At 38.4% G+C, this 18,571-nt stretch overlaps 1 protein-coding gene across 1 annotated transcript; it reads right to left on the bottom strand.

Moving 5' to 3' along the window:
* Window positions 1–806: 806 nt before the first annotated feature.
* LOC137294149 (GDP-D-glucose phosphorylase 1-like) lies at window positions 807–14,250 on the bottom strand. Its single transcript, XM_067825129.1, has 11 exons — window positions 14,204–14,250; window positions 12,100–12,183; window positions 11,049–11,165; window positions 10,413–10,598; window positions 9,672–9,764; window positions 8,216–8,274; window positions 6,989–7,091; window positions 6,229–6,329; window positions 5,594–5,739; window positions 5,253–5,318; window positions 807–4,959 (listed from the first exon to the last, which is right to left on the bottom strand). Exons 1-11 carry the CDS (start codon window positions 14,213–14,215, stop codon window positions 4,820–4,822), a joined length of 1,107 nt encoding a protein of 368 aa, XP_067681230.1. The 5' UTR covers window positions 14,216–14,250; the 3' UTR covers window positions 807–4,819.
* Window positions 14,251–18,571: the final 4,321 nt, after the last annotated feature.

Here is an 18,571-nt window from a genome sequence, read left to right as displayed (position 1 = left end):
AACGATTCATGCCATCACGGTATGATAACAGTGTGAATTAAATCACTAAATCTGAACACCTATGGGGATCCAGGTCATATTGACTGGGGCTTGTATTGAAACAGTGCTAGAAAGACATATAGGTATATTGCTGGTAGGAGAGTAATACAAGCCTTTGTCATTGACTGCTCATCATGTCGTCCACCATTAATAATACACACTTTTTTAATCAAGGCTTGGTTCCACTACACAGAAAAACAACTGCTACCTAAACCAATGAGGTCTGTGATGAGTGAGTTTAGTTTTACACCACTCAACAATGTTCCATCTATATGATGGCGGTCGGTAAATAATCGAGTCTGAACCAGATAATCCAGTGATCAACATCATGAACATTGATCTGCACAAAGCGATGATGTGTCAACCAAATCAGCAAGCCTGACCACCTGAACCCGTTAGCCACCTCTTATGACAAGCATGGCCATGGGTTACTTAAGATCAGTTCTCACCCAAACCTTCATGGGTTAGCGCTGTGATGACATTACACAAACAGAAGAGATATCTCCAGCAGACAATACTTGCATGTATCGTCAGCATTTCTTCCACAGATTGAAGCAACATGATTCTCACAACGTGTTTCGCAAAATTGAAGTGAAAATTCTACTTTGCATTGATACCATTGTGTACATATTGTAATTTACAACATAAAATTGTACTATTTCAATGTATAGGATATCTGTCAAAGACAAAACACTTAAATCCTAGATAAAAACTGGAACACAATTGTTCAAGTTGGCTCTTCGGAAAACACACAAAACAAACACAACTGGAAAATATAATTTTATTTAGTGATGGTTCAAATAACTGAACATATAAGATATATTACCTGATATAATCCCTCAAACCAACACATTTCCCATATCACAGCTGTGCTGACAAAACGTGATCATAAGCAAGAGATCACTATCCCACCAAGTCAGATGAAACATAAATGCAGACAAAGGTGCTTCAGTGAGGTCAGATATGGGTGAGCTAGTTCTGATATTGTATTGTGGGTGAGTGAGTTTAGTTTTATACTGCTTTTATTTCCAGCAATATCACATAGGGTTTGACTCCATAAATAGGCTTCAAACATTGTACCATGCTGGGAACTGAACCCGGTGTTCAGTGTGATGAGTGGATGCTTTAAACACTGATCTACCCCACTATCCATGATATTATATAAACATGTTAGGACATACAAATTGAATGATGTTATCAATCACTGTTATACCATAATTTAGAATAAAAAACTTTTGAAAACCTTTAGGGAGAACAAGACATGTTTGCTATTTCTTGTATGTCACATTTATGAAGCAGAAACACAAATTTATATGAACAACATCTTTATTACAACCAATCAAAGACTCCTATCAGTCATAATTGTTTTGTTTATACGACAGGCTTCATCTGCCAAGGTTTTATCTGAGATTTTACCCACTGTGAAGTTAACAAGCTTCCCTGTATATATACATCTCAGTCCATAACTTGTACTCCACTGGCAGGATAATGGTGTTAGAAGCTACACAAAAATGTCACACACATAATAAAGGAGTTGTTCCGTATATTCGTATCATTCTTTAATACTCCAACGGGGATTTACAGGACGCAAATTCTTACATCCCACGTGCATAAAAATTGACAATGGATGCAACAAAATATATTAGTGCATCGACAGGGACACAGAAAAGTTCTGAATACTTTTTGTGAAAATTCCACTCAAATAACAGTAAGTTATCACTTAGTTTTCTACAAGCTGGGAATGGTATCATTGGCAATTTAATTACAGTAATAATGTACCTGATAATCAAGTGTCTGGTACCCCCATTTTGTTGTCCAGGACCCCTGAAAATAAAGAGTATGAATCCCAGGGACTCTCAAATACAGGACTCAAGGTAAATCCCTGCCTTAACTTCTTAACGTTTCTCAAAGAAGTTCCTTCATTACATGATATGAAACACTGCTACTGCATATACAATAATACATCCAGCATCCATCCTAATCTCTTGAGACTGTATTGACTGGTTTCCACATTGGGGACTCTACACATGGCATACAACAAGAAAATTCTACTCCATAGATACCGGACTCCAGGAATACCAGTACTATTATGTACTTTAGCTGACTGCATTGCAAATGCCTTTCAAACAGTATATATCATCAATCAATTTCCTGAAGAAATGTTATTTCTGTTTCATTGTGACATACTGAAATAGATAAACAAATTTTGATTATCACATGACATGTATTGTAACTATTCTACAGCATTAGATACTTGAGAGGTCTTTTAATTGCTTAACTTGGCCATATGAAGCCAGTGATGGCCCGTTCAGTATGTATTTGTGGTATTGTGGACATTGGTCAAATGAGACACAGTGGAAGCTGTCAAAACTGACATCTGTCCAATCCGGCAAGTTGCCAACACTCCCATAAAATCTTAGTCCCGTCCGTTGATTGTACATTTACCTTCAGCTCTGCAATCCGGCGCGTTGTCTAAACTGGATCATTTCTTCAGTCCCAATGAGCCGGTTAAGACAACTTCCACTGTATAGATACTACAAAATGATACATAGAGGACGTGGTCGTATGAAATGAAGGTGTGTTCTTAACTCTCATACCAAATGTATGACAACCTTTCACCTGAGGAAGTCAAATGAAAACATAAAAACTCTCTTAATAATTAAAGTGGATCAGAACTAGATTTTAGAATCAGTCTAAGTAAACTTAGTCTCAGTACTTTTCGTTACACTCCACTACTGAGTCTAACAAAACCTCATGGGAGGTTGCGTCAGGTAACCTTTGAGACTGACCAATCAAACACAGCTTACCAAATCACGAAAGTGGACATTCACACATACCTTGTGAACTTTTTATGTCGAAAACGTTCGTACTCGAATGATTCCGAATGCTATTTAGCATACGCTTGCTTCCAGGTGATGCACATGGTGCATTTTACAACCATGACAACGGTGAGTAAACAGTTGCTGAAAATAATGTTCTGGGCAATATTCAAGGATGTCAGGAAATATCAGCTAATGGTAACCATGTCAACAGAAACCCAAAAGCATATTACTGCAGGTAAAAATAACTGTTTATATGCAAATTTTTGTTTGTGGAGAGATCTGTGTCAGAGACCTGAATATTTTGTAAGTCCCTCCAATCCCTAAGTAGTGTCTGATTGGTTAAATCTATTTAACCTTCTCGCATTTGATTGGACAGTCATAGGTCGCTCAGAGGTTACCTGATGCGACCTTCTACTAGGGTTTGTTAGACTCAGTGGTGGAGCGTAACAAATAACACTGAGACTAAATTTACTTCGACTGCCTTTAGAATCAATGAGCTTCTGGTGAGTTAGTGAGTCAGTGAGTCAGTGAGTGTGGCTTTAGATGCTTTCAGCAAATTGACATCCATATCATGGCAGGGGACACCAGAAATGGGCTTCAAACATATTAACCATGTGGGGAATCAAACCTGGGTGAATGCTTTGACCACTTGGCTACCCTACAGCCAGCGGCTTCTGGTAATTCATCTCAAATCATTCTCCTCATCACCAAATGCTGTCCAGACTGAGAACAAAAAGGAGAATAAGATCCCCTTATTGAAATATGAAGTACTTAACGTATGAATTCACCATAGCAACACATTTCTGCTGTATATATGTGGAGAGAAGTGTGTAAACAACAACAAAATGAGTAAACATTGGACTGATACTAATACAGGAAAGGACACTATTGAGAAATTAAACATGTAAGTTTGGTGAAAAATCTTGTTGAGAAAGATGACCTTGAAACAATGACCTTGACCTTGATCTTGCTACGACATGAAACAAATCATTGTTCACAAGAACCACAGAACAGAACGTGCGGGTCTGAATCGCAGATGGGACTCAACCAAAAAAGTACTAGAATTTGTACTTTACCAAGCAAGTGAAATCCCAAATATGACATATGTTGCAATGTTACCACTACTTGAAATAATAGAACAATTAACAACAACTTTAAAATGAACTTGAATGACTTCATCTCACTGACTGCGGTGAGTCAACAGATGGCCAAGAGGGTGGGATAAGCCATAAATCTGACTTACAAGGTTAGTTTACGTACCACTCTATAACACTTCAGAAAATAAAGTTAAAATATCTTCAGGGATCAGCAAAAACATTACTACAGGTAAGTCGATTGTTCAAATGATTTCCCAAAATAAATCTGTGATGTTTTGAACAATGGATGACATCAGATGATGTTCTCAACAATGATGTGATGTGATATCACTTTAAATAACCAATCAACACTGACAATTTATAAAAATGACCCCATGTGTAAATTTCTATCCTCATGTTAATAAGTACATTGCACATCCAAGATGACATACCACAATTAAGAAAACATAATAAATTATAAATTAACATCAAAGGTTAGGAAAATATTGAGATAATTCTTTTCTGTTTTCAGACAAAAGACAAAGAATTCAGTCGTCTTTTGATACGGAAAATGGGACTTGGACAACTCGTAAAGCTTACATTTTCAAAACATGAAGAAGCCTAAAATACTGATTTAGAAAAGATGCAAACTCAATTTGAACATGATTAAAAAACTATTGTCTATAGGTTTGTTATAGCCTCTAACTGCTGGTAAAAGTCATATTATCTGCACCTTTGCTTTAAGTAGCAAACAATGAATGGAATATGTCACAATAGTTTGACAAGTCCATTGCAAATATGACACCAACAAAGTATATTCCGAGTTTAAATAATACCATGCTGTCTCCAACAGAACAATATATTGTCTAAGTGTCTTCATCGTCACTGTGTCTTGGCATCTAATTGCTTGGCCATCTCCACCACTTTGGTTTTGATCTGATTGTACTCTTCAAGTGGAAGACTTGCGTCTGAGATGATATGGTCAGCTGTTTCCTCTGTCAGACTTTGGAAGGAACTTTCATCTGAAATGATGAACGATGAAAACCTTAAGCCAGATAATATCTATATGAAAGTACTGACACCCAGTTGCATACTATTTGACTGACATCATATCATAACAAATTTCAAAGATTTTATTAGTACATCAGGGTGCATCATGTAGAACTTGGGTTCCATTGTTGAATGCAACAACAATGTTTCACACTCTGTACCCATGTGGGGAATCAAACCCAGGTATTTATTTTGCCCATTTGATGGGCAAACACTTTAACAACTACTCTAACCCAACGTTCTTACACAGGTTCGAATTCCTTACCTTTAATGGGTAGATGTCCGGCCAGTTCTATTACAGCTACATTGAATTCATCTGGAACTTTGGTACCTGAAAACAGGACAGAAGTTAGAAGCATAAGACAGTCATCAGATATTTCTACAGTTATTTCAGTGTCAATGGAGATGTAGGTCTGACCTATACTGACCACTTTGGTCAAAGCTACCAGCTTGCATGGTGTAGACAAATTTAGAAACAAATCAGGTGAATTCCTCCACAATCACAGACATACATCTCGGTACATCTATGTACTCGGTACAGATGTCTTGACTAACCATGCCAAATTTTGGAACAAGCCTCTCTAAACATGAACCTGATATTCTTACCTATAAACTTCTTCCTGGGCCACAGGTACATGCGTATTGTTCTGTTTGTGCTAGACTGTGGCTCCCCAAAGACGGTTCCTCGTGTGATGAATAGATTGTGGGCGATGTCGTTGTTATGGAAGTAGTTTGTTATCTTATGTATCAACCTGGTCAGATAGAACTAAACTTAGTGATAACAGATATGGTGACACCAGCATGTCTATAGTGAAAACTCATAGACTCATATACACTGCCCTCAAATTAATAAAAACTTTATTACAAAGCTGTTTCTTTTTGCTTCTATGGTATACATTCTTTTGAATATACTGCAGCTGTCATCAGTAACTATTTGTTTAAGATATTGTCCTCTCAATGCAGTTCATCAGGTTTCCGTGGGATAGCCTAGTGGTTAAAACGTTCTCTTGTCACACCGAAAACCTGGTTCAATTCCCCACATGGGTACAATGTGTGAAGCCAATTTCTGGTGTCCCCACCATGGAATAGTGCTAAAGGCAGTGTATAAACAAACTCACTCATTCACTCAATCTTCATCATTATTTCCATTCACAACAGGTACTCATGTTGGACACATTCTTGAGGGGAATGGTTAAGAGCAAAAGATTTTAGGCTGAGCAGGTGTACAAGATCTGTGTTACCTGGATATCTTGGTGACTGTGCTCCCGTGAAGCTGGAAGGCAAACCCGTGACATGGCATGACAGTCAGCTCATGTACATGGGGGCCAAGAGGTTCTACATCCTGAAAACAATCCTCAAAATTCATTATCAACATTTGGTATGAGGTAGAAATGGAAGCTGTAACAAATGTACTTGATCTAAAATGACATTACATGACAACTGTGTTCAATGACACAACATGACAACTGTTTACTGACAACATGACATCTATGTGTACTGACACATGGCACCTATGCATAATGACACAACATGACACCTGTGTTTAATAACATTACATGACAACTGTGAATACTGACACTACATGACAACTGTACTGATGCAAAATGATACTTGTATGTAATACCAATACATGACACATACATGTACTGACATATGAAACCTATACAAACTGACACAACATGACACCTATGTGAACTGACATGACACTGTTGTGTACCGACCCACAACACCTGTGTAGTGACACGTGACACTTATGCATACTGACACAATGCTTGTGTAGTGACACACCATGACACCTATGTATACTGACACCTATGTGTACTGACACATGAAACCTATAAGAACTGACACAGCATGACACCTATGTGAACTGACATGACACTGATTTGTACCGACCCATGACACCTGTGTAGCTACACTCGACACCTATGCATACTGACAAAGCCTGTGTACACGTGACACATATGTGTACAACACTACATGACAGCTAGTTAAACTCACACAGTGTTCCACTAGGAGTTGTTGTTCCAGATAGTAGGCATGCATGTGTAGATGGTTCACTGAGGCGTAGGCACACAGACTGTTGAAGCCAATTCGGAAACCCCTGCAAACAGAATTAGATCCATCACATGCACATACTGGCACACGCAATATCATGAGTACTTTATCTTTCCCCAAACATAAATCTGACCTCTTGTTGTTTTGAAATTACATTGTGAGTGAATGGTAAAGTGGATTCAAAGGTTCATGTAGGTAATGTATCATTTCATGCTAAAACATGGTGGTGTGTGGTCTTGTGCATAGAACTCAGGTCACAGTTGATTCAAGTTGAGCAACATTGAACTCAGACAGTCCTGGGATGGGTGACCATGTTTGGCAGCTTGACTGCTGAGAGTTTCTAGGACTTAGTCCTGCCCCACAATGAAGCACATGTGATACATGTGTTGTCCCCATAGGCAAGTGAGTTTGTTCAAAATTGCCTCTGTTCACCCAGCAGAAAATGGGTAATTGGTTGGATAGAGTCATGTGACTATAACCTTCTAGTGCCTAACAGGCAGCTTGGGTTATCCCAGGTAATAACAATTAATACATCTTATCACAATAAATGGTAATTAACTGATTAACTGAGAGGGCATATATAGGTTCAGATCTGTAAGAAAAAAATCACATCATGAAACACCAGAAATGGGCTACACACACTGTACCCTGTAAACTGTGCACAATCAAATTAAAGTTATAATTATGAAAGACCAACCTGCTCCAGAGTCATAATTGTGCTAACCAGTCGGGCTAGCTATCCCTCAAAGTTACTAGCCCACAAAATAATTCCCTTCCCTGAAGTTTGAACATAGAAACTAACCCAAAGATTACAAACATAGATGAAAATTAGATAATGTCTGTGTAACATGGATTTCATCATTAAGCAGCTAACATAATGAATATTTTAATCAGGTCATAATCTTGCATCATTCAAAATTATATTACAACATAAGAGGTTGGAGACAGTGATACATTTTCAAAATGACCACATAAAAATTCAACAGTCAGTCGGACCAGTGACTGTGGATATTTTTACTTACCACAGGCTAGCAGGAGAGAGGCTATTCACATACAGCTTTCACGTATACATTTGTGAAACCCACAGGATGTGCATGGAGATGATAAAGGAAAGACTGTAACCAAGGTAAATCTGGCACAGTGAATCTACAAGTGAGTGAGTATGCTTACCTGTGGCTACTGAGAAGCATGGACTCCAGTCCCACCTTTACGGCAGTCTCCGTGAGCACCTGGAACATCGAACACCTGTCAGCATGCCTCATCATGTTCATAGTGTCATGTTCAATATGTTCCTGATAATTAGCCCAGCTTGCTCACTGACAAGAGGTCATTTTTATAAATCCATACAAGTCTGTCCATTGATTATCAGGTTAAACTCCACACTCAGCAATATCCCAGCTGTATGGCAGAACTCTGGATCAGATGATCCAGTGAGTGACATCATGAGCATCAATCTGTAGATGCTGAAGACAACGTCTAACGTGGATCTTTGAGAGTTGGTTATCATGAAACTATACCATGCATAATTTTAACTTGTTATCAGTTCACAGTTGATGTTGTGTGACCAAGCAATCCTTCATATTGTGAACTACAGTACACCATGGAAGTGATACTTGCAACTCAAATAAGTGGGACCCATGAAAATCCTGGTTAGAACCCATGCTTGTTGAAAGAGACGACTAAATGGATTGGGTGGTCAGGCTCCAAGACTTGTTTACACGTCATCTAACTTGAGTTATGTAGGACAATGCTCTTGCTGTTGATCACTGGAATGTCTAGTCCAGACACGATTATTTACTGACCACTGCCATATAGCTGGAATATAGCTGACATTGGCATAAAACAACAACAAAAAAAACCAACAAAAACTGAAAACCACATTGAATGGGTTTGGTTTACACTGTTTTGAATGGTATATAAGCCTGATAAGTTACAGCACATCAGCTATATGAGTCATCAAGCCTAAAGTGATACAGGCTTCAGATGTTAACACTATGGTGAAACTCTGTGAACATGGTGCCAACAATCTTAGAAACATAATGCACGTAAATACAGGAATCCCAGCAGGCAGTAATCTATATGGGGGTACCGATGCATTGAACTAATGATGGACTGCAATTGTTGAGTCTCCAATAGCAATTAATTGATGATACAACGAAAAACAATTGATGTATTGATAGTATGTGTGACTACTGACAGCTTAGGTAATTGCCTTTCATTGATAAATGCGAAGAGCAAAATACAGGAATTATCAGATTTGTTCAGTTAGATGTAGAGTTCTACATGCATTGCTGTTACATTTAAAAACAAACTTGATCTGGGTTTCAAGTTTCTGGTCAGTTATTAAAAGATACTGAAACAACTTCAGCTTGTTATTTCATATAATCTATATGTAAAATGAGAAAATTCAAGGAGAAAAACCTATTGCAACAGTATTGCAATAAGTTATCACAACAGACTTTCGTTATTGCAACAGTACACTGCAATAAACCATCGCTATTGCAATAGTTCTTTCTCCCTCAATAGTCACTACTAGTATTCTGACAGTGAGGGTAGAGTCTAGCACCTGCTAATGAAGTCCACACTGTACGAGTTCACCTGCAACCCCCAGCCCATGAAGTCTCACCTGTGGGTAACAACGGTTCACCTGTGGCACTATGAGCACATGTCCATACTCCAAGGGGCTGACGTTGATGATGATGATATGGCGTTCCGGTTCCTGGCAACATCACCCAGAGACAAATATTTAGTAATGAACACACAACATATTCACTCAATAAATGTTGCTGTTGTCAACACGATGATATCACCACATCAGCAGAGCTACATGGCCAGAAACAACCTCACTGCTGGATGTGCTACTGCTGGTATTATCAGGTATTGACAGTTGACTACAAACATAACCTTAGCTCATCTCTTCACAAGGTATCACTTGACGCTACTTTGGAGAGTATTTCAGTAACAGTATGGTGTGTGACCTTGATGTTGGAGGCGAACTGGTAGTAATCCAGGAATGAGACATCTGCCATGATACCCAGAATCATGGCAACTGTACTGATAAAACTAGAAGCATAACTAGGGCAAATACCAGAGCCATAAACTTGGTCAGATTGTTCATGAAAAGCTGTATGATTCACTAGCTAGTACTAAGCCAAACATTTCAATGCAAACTTTTGACAGTGAATTCAATCACTCATTCACTCAGTGTTACTATTCAGTACTTTTGAGCTGTTGGGAATGCATTAACCCTTTCACACCTGTGACTCACTCACTCACTCACTCACTCACTCACTCACTCACTCACTCACTCACTCACTCACTCACTCACTCACTCACTCACTCACTCACTCACTCACTCAGTCAGTACCTGTGCACTGTCGGTGGTGCCATTCATGGTCACTTCCTTGCTGGTAGAATCGTCTGTATTTAGCAGCCTGAATAAGATTTCCTTTGTGTGGACTTTAGTGAAGTTGAAGAGGTCAGGATTGAAAGGCTGACTGACACTCATGATTGTCTGAGGCTTCCTTCTCTCAGTAGCCCGCAGACTGTTCAACTGAGGGGAGAGCCATGGTGTACATACTTAATATCATCACGAAACCAGACAATGTTTTTTAATTTTCATATTGGTTTTGCATCAGTTTCTAATTCACTGCACACATCACATGCCCAGTATGTCATACTCCCAAGACATCTATCAGTGATCACTGACAGTTATCCTTTGAAGTGTAGAGGATAGATTTACATTAAGATACAATGTGTTGAAGTTGAACCAACCTATGACCAGAGATTATCTGGGATTATCTGAGGTTCAACACAACCAAAGATGATAGAATACGAAAGCATACATATCAAAAAAGCTTTTCCTTGAGACAATTGTTTGACTGATCAAAGATCTACAGAGCACAGTTTGACTGTATAGAACATGTTGTCACTGAAAAATTTAATTTTGTGTTATGCTAAAACGTTTAATATTGTTTCAGTATCAACACCTGAGCTGGCGTACCTGTGCGACATAGCCCTTGTCTCCGGGGATCACCCTAGTGTCTAGATGCTGCATGTCGTATCGAAATACACCATTCTCCATACACTTGTCCCACCGACCCGTCAGCTCCCTGTCAAACTGGGGCACATCAAACAACAACAGTGACTACAAAATGGTGGCATCAGTGCTACAGTTTTACGCAAAATGCAAGAAAAAGCCACCAAACAGACCAGCAAGGTCAAACCTATACTTATGAAGCATGAATATGAACTCATCTGTATCAGTGAGTGTTTGATTTTGGTTTTCCGCCAAGTTTAGCAATGTTCCAGCTACATCACTGTGGGGGATACCAGAAATTGGCCTCACACACTGTACCCATGTGGGGAATCAACCCAGATGTTAACTGTGACAAGCAACCCGTGGACTGGCTACCTCACCACTCTGGAACAGTTAAGAGGTGAAAATAACCAAGGGATATTACATTCAAAACCATATCTTAGAACTATTCACAACTGTCTCAGAATTATTACTGTCTTTGGCATCAGAGTGGGATTCCCCCCGAAAACAGAGAATTTCCTGACTTCATGATTTAAGTGCACACACAAGCCTGCACACACACTCCTCCCCTGGGCCCTGGATCCATCCCTAGGCATGGCAAATTTAGAGATGCTAATATTGTCCAAAACCAATAACATCACAACCTCATTTCAATTTTCAGTGAGTGTAGGGCCTTATATCAAACAAAGATCAGAACTTAACACAAGACTGCAAAACTATACAAGAGGCTAAGGAATGATATGGTGTTGTCTCTTTGCTTGTGCTGAAAGACAAATTCTCAAATATACATGGCAATGGCCAAACAAATGCACAAGCTTCAACAACTTTGAATGCAAGCTATTTCCTTCTAAAGTCAGCTATACTTCAGCTACAGAATGTCAGCCTGACAATCAACATAGACCAGGCAAACAAATGACAGATAGCAATCCTGCATTCTTAGCACAGTTAGGTCTAAAGATATAAGCCCCATGTGTTGACCTATTTTGGTCAAAGGTATGGAGACAATGAAGCTTACCTTGCTCTTTTTGTCAGCATGGTCTCCCCATCGTTTTGTCTGTGGCACAAAGTCGTCACTAGAATATGCCAGAACAAATGAATCCTGAAAATAAAAAGGTCCATATGTAGCCATTATTTCGCCAAGCATAGTATTTTGTTTGTTGTTAAATGGCACACAAAGCAATATTCCAGCTAAATGGCAGTTGTCTGTAAAACATTAACTGTGGACTAGACAATCCAGTGATCAACAGCATAAACATCATTCTACACAACTGGGGTACTATGATGTGTCAACCAAACCAGAGAGTCTGACCACCTGACTCCACAAAGCAAGTTTGCTGAAGACCAATTCTAGCATGGATCTTCATGGATAGACCAGCATAATACATTCCTTGCCACTCTGAATCCATACTGAATAATCCAGAAACTGAAGTCAGGCATTTGGGTAGACATGTAATTTGGATGGATGTTCAGTCGGTGGCAGTGTTTATTGAAAGACATTTCACTACTACCTCTGTATTATCAAAATTAAAAACAAACAAAAGCTTACTGGAGTATTGCAATAAATTAAGATGCATTCCATTTTCTACTACAAAATTCACTTCTCTCTTGATCTAAAAATCTCTATATTTGGATTCAAATCTAGTTGTGAGATTAATGTCATGCTATCATATCATTGAAAATGAATATAAGTACAAGTCGCATAACCTTCTAGTAAGGGCGGTGGGGTAGTCTAGTGGTTAAAGTGTTTGCTCATCATGACAAAGGCCTGGATTTGATTTCCCACATGGTTGAAATGTGTGAAGTCCATTTCTTTAGTACCTTGCCATGATGTTGCCAAAAGCGGCATAAACCAAACTCATTCATTCATTCATTCACTCACTCACTCACTCACTCACTCACTCACTCACTTGCCTAACCAGCTGCTTCAAGTTAAGCAATGATGGACGCGGACAGTGCCCGGATGGGTGTGTGGCACCTTAACTCGTGAGAGACTTCAGTTCTGCCCCAAAACAAAGCACATGACACATATGGTCTCACCTTAGGCAAGTGAGTTTGTTCAAATTACCTCTGTTTACCCACCAGAAAATGGGTACCTGGTGGAATAAGTCACATAACTATAACCTTGGGTTATCAGGAGTAAAAATATGCCTGCTTTGACTGTTAGCGCTATGAGCATTCACCTCGTGAGTGGAGTTTGGCACAATATAAATGCACATATTTTTATTATTAAGCGGCATAAAGCCAAACTCTCTCACTCACTCACACACTCAATTACTAACTCACTCACTCTTGTACCAAACTAGCTGCTTGGTTATCCTATGTAATAATGCCCATCATGCTTAGTGCATGCCTGTGTAGCGTCAAGGTCAGAGCTTTATAAATGGCTTAATTAGTATTATTACAATATAAACATTCAACCAAGCTTTGCATGAAATGAGCATTAGGAGTACCGATTAGTGTCAAATATATCATTCTTTTAAGTAAGTGCAATAACTCTCCCTCAATACTTAAGTTCACTGGGCATGTCCTGACCAATATCTAGCCTGTTATTTTTTCATGATCATATCAATATGAAGATATTGTGCTTGCATCTTCATTGCTAGTTTGTGAATGTTGTTTTATGGCAGCATTCAGACACGGTAATGACAACAGGTAATTAAAAATGATTAAAACAGATTAAATACAGAAAGTGTAACCTCTGGTTACAATTTTGAAGACACCAGCGTTTAGTTTTATGATGCTTTCAGCAATATTCCAGCAATATCATGGCAGAGGACACTAGAAATAGGCAGGGTTGCCATGCTATCCCACTGCTACCAACAGCTAGAAACAATAATATTGACCAACATGAATAAGAAGCACATATTGTACAAACAGCTGAAATTACGTGGTATCATTGCTGTGAGTATTTTCGCTACTGAATTTGAGAAACATTGTAAATATCAGAGGTTTTAAGCAATCAAGTTAAAGATCAAAAAGATAAACAAAAAATACACACATGAAAACCATCAACTTGTTGATGTTGTTATTTACCCTCAGACAAATGAAGTTCACAGTACAAAGGCACCAGAATGTCAGTGGTTAGACAAAATTGTCAATGGCAGACATATCCAACTCACCTTATCAGCCATGCTGGGAATGATTTCCAATGCCCTCTGAAAACACTTGACTTCTGTAAAAACAATTTTTAATTTTTGTATGGCACTGTAAAAGAATTAGTAACAAAATATACCATACACACAAAACATACAAACAAGTTTTCCTGTGTTGAAGGATCTAGGCAGTACTTCATTAACTAAATACGAATACAGGGAAATGGTGTTACAGTTTCTCACTGTGATAGCAATGTTTAGTCACCTTATTATAATATATAGGTCTGGGTCCATGCATTGCAAGCTGAGCAGTAGCCTAGCATTCTGATTTATTCACACTTGTTCTGACCTGCTTCTGTTAATCTGCCTTTAGCTAATCAAACATGCTTGTTCAAATCAGAGCATCAGAACATATTAGGGTGCTAATTACTTCTTTTATTCTATTATCCAGGAATACATACATAATGCTGCCTTATGAAACAACACAACTGACACAAAGTCAGTTCTAATCCACCATATGCAGAAAATACCATTTGGACACTTTAACTTGGCTAATGTGTTCAGTAAAGCATGAATAATTACGTTACAGCCAACTTATTTTTTTCACAAAGGTAAAAAAGTATGAGGGTCCTGGACCTTGATCTATTATCCATGACAAGCAAATGTTTTAGGTTACCCCACCAGCAAATGATCTGATGAAAATGAGCATTCTTTATTCGAAATATGTGATCAAACATTCCTACTACACTTTTGAACAGCTGAACAAGCAATAGGAATAAACTGGATGTCTGCTTCTGTAGTAGGTCCTTGAACTGGTGTGGACGTCCTAACACTTAATACGGAACATGGCATCCATAGCAAGGATCACTCCGCCCTGTTGACTTTCATCATCATAACATCCAGTATTCACTGCAAACACTGTGTTTCTCCATGCCTTTTCAAAGATCTAGAGCGTACAACATCACATTCATGTGTTTAGCTCAACAAACACACTACATGTGTATTTGATGGCTGCAGTGTATAGAAAGGATCATCTGACTATCTCCTTCTGTGAATGTCAAGGAGAATGGCTATTGTCTCAAGTTCCTAAACTACATCATTTTCCCTATGTTCATCCTTTCTCCAATGCTAAAGTTCTTTTTGAGGTAAAGCTTTCCTTCAGTTCAGGTTCTCCAACTTGATTATATAAATATTCATATTTTCATAAAATCTGAGGAATTTTTACAATATGTCATGTTTAAAATCAATGACACCAATAATCATTTAATATTTTTTATGGACAAAATTTCGGACACCACTGGTACAAATAGGACAAATTGTTATGGATAACAACTTTTTTATTACGTGTGACGTTTCGATACAGATTCTTGTACCGTTGTCAAGCAGGAATGATGCATAAATTCCAGAACTTGTATATATATATATACTAATAAAAACAATGAGATAACATAGTATACAAAGAAAACACAATTGACAACCGGAGCAACATGATGCCATGATTGGAGAAGCAGAAAGCTGGAGAAGAAAGTAGTACAAAAAGGACAGTGAATGGAAGCCAGACATGTACAAATAAAGGGGGTTACAATGAAGTAATTACAATGGAGGATGAGATGTTTATGCAATTGATTGGGCTTGGTAGAGAGGTGCATCATAAGCAGATGGAATGAAATATCCTTGGTCACGGTTGATGGTGGGCTTGTGGCTTTTGATGTGAATGGCTTCGGTGAGCTTGTGTTGGTGAAGTCCGTTTGGTTGTTGGCTAGGATTGTGATGTCAGACCACTCTATTTGATGATTAGGGTTTTCTTTGATGTGGTCCGAGATGGCTGATTTGCTGTCCGAATTAGTAACAGAGGTGCAATGTTCTTTGACTCGGGTTTTGATGGGTCATGATGTTTCACCAATGTAGCTTTGTCCACAATCAAAGTTTACAATTGCTCATTTTCAACAATTCCAACAGACCATGTTATATCCTACACATTTTGAATGAGTAGGCTGAAGAAACTAAGCATGTTATTTGTAACTGTTTTTTTCTTTTCGTCACATTTCAGCGTCTGTTTGACACTGACAGCCTAGTTTGATCAGGTCATTGTGTACTGCTTTGCGTATACACAAAGATTTCTGCTGTTAGCATGATTGCCATTGTCAATACCAAATCACTGATATCTGTATTGTGCTACAATACAACTTCATGATGGACAATTGTGTTTTGAATTATGTCATATTGTAACATTATTTCTTATCAGTGTCAATTACCTATCATCAAACACTGAGGTCAGTTTCACGACGTTTACCATGACATATGTCCATTAACCTTTCTGAAGATTTCACTAACAGCACCAGTAGAAGTACATTTTTATATAATTAGGTATTACTATCATGGAGGCCTGACTATTGCAAACAGAATTCTTCCCTGGGTGTTTTCACATGAAAACATGAACAACATTCCTAACACCATTCCTAACGTAATACTAATTAATACTATAATCAGCTTTTTCAGAGAGCCGTTTCTAAGTAAATATTCTCACCAAAATGTACTTGATTTGTGAGGTGGCACCTCCTTTCTCTTTGACTTTGATCCTCGGGAACAGCAACTGACCTCCACCTGTTTGTGTGAATATTACTTATTCAATGCAGGATCGCCTTTATATAAATGAAGGGAAATGTGTACGTACCGGCTTTCATCAGAGAATTTATCTTTACGGCTCTGAGCATGGTTGTCTTCATTTAATAACAGCAGTAGCGAATCTTTCAGTGCTGCATGGAGCTTTCCCGTTTGCTGTTTCAGGTATCCAGAGACAACAAAATCACAGGGATATTTGTCTGGATCATCGGAGAGAAACAAAGGGACGTAACTCTTCAACAGAGAATTTTTAGAATGCCACAAATAATATTCAGTGTTTTTATAATTTTTCTTGGCCATGGAAACCTTGATATTTTACAAATTACAGACTGTTCAGTGTTATATTTTTATGCTGGCCTATTTGAAACGGTTCTGGAGTTCAAGCAGAGTTACGGTATTTGGTAAGTACGACAGTCTAAGTAAACTTAGTCTCAGTGTTATCCGTTACACGCCACCTCTGAGCAGTGGAGTGTAACGAAAAGTACAGACAGGTTTCAGAATAGAGAACAATACTGAAATATATACAGTGGAACAACGAACAAGGAACGAACAAACCAGTATTATTCTTTATTCTGAAACCTGTCTGTACTTGTATTAACGTTCCGAATAAGATTTTTTCTGCTTAGTACAATTTCTGAGAAGTCTACGGGACTCACACGTCGTTAACATATGTCGGTATCGGTAAACGAACTAAGTGCATTTTCAATTAAGTGCATTTAAAACTCACGATATTTTTAAATTTCATTTTTAGATACCCATACGCGAATGACATGAATTCAATAAAAATAAATTCACGCACCTGCATTGCATGACGTGATCGGACATTGTTGAAATTATATGTCGTGACGTCAGAATAAGTCATGACGTCAAAGCCTCCTATCGTGACCTCATTTGAACACAATAGGCTTAGCGCGGTTTCACTATGAAACACGACAGTAAATTTATTTATCATAAATGACAGCCATTATTTGCAAACTTTAAATTGTTATTAACGCGACAACAGCCAGGCCTTGATTATTCTTGTGCATAAGTAAATTCGGAAATATTTGCTTGTGTGTTTGATTGTTTAACAACTCACTTAGCAATGTTCCAACTAATGAGGATGATCCGTAAGTAGTCCCACCCGAACCGGACAATCCAGTGACTGATACCATGAGCATCTATGCAACTGTGATACAATGAAAACATCAATCAAGTCCGGATAGAACTCAACCTAACAAAAGTACTCGAATCTGTGTTCTACTGAGAAACTGTAATTCCGATTTTAACGCGTTACATTTGACCATTTTCTACATGGCATTGTGTAATCATAACCTCGTAAATGAGCTTAACCAAAGGCACCCTCAGGAGAAGCATGGACAGCGGCTTTAACATCTTCATCATACTGTATTTTATGTTGTTTAAGCCTGCATGTGATTTATCAGTGGTCTCTGTGTATAACTCAGAAACCCGATATTGTCTACTTTTTAATGTACAATGTACATGTATATAATAGCATCATACCTTGTAGAACTTAAGATTAAAACGGTATTGCCAATGTGATTGACACCCAAGCGGGTAATGCCATAAAGCTACGGGTACGTGCATACGTGTACACAATGCTGAAATAGATTAAAATAACTTATCAGCATGAAGACATATACAGTTAGGCGTTCAGTCATTAAATAAAGTCCTGATCCTCTAGCACAGTTGGCGCACTGACCTCACACAATGAAAGGATTATTAGTGAATTAAGGGTCACAGCTTGGCACCAAGGGAGTCCCAGCTTTACCA

This window comes from Haliotis asinina, chromosome 8, assembly GCF_037392515.1.
Source record: "Haliotis asinina isolate JCU_RB_2024 chromosome 8, JCU_Hal_asi_v2, whole genome shotgun sequence".
Classification (NCBI taxonomy): domain Eukaryota; kingdom Metazoa; phylum Mollusca; class Gastropoda; order Lepetellida; family Haliotidae; genus Haliotis; species Haliotis asinina.
The sequence above is the reverse complement of the archived record's forward strand: the minus strand, read 5'-3'. Positions and strand labels throughout refer to the sequence as shown.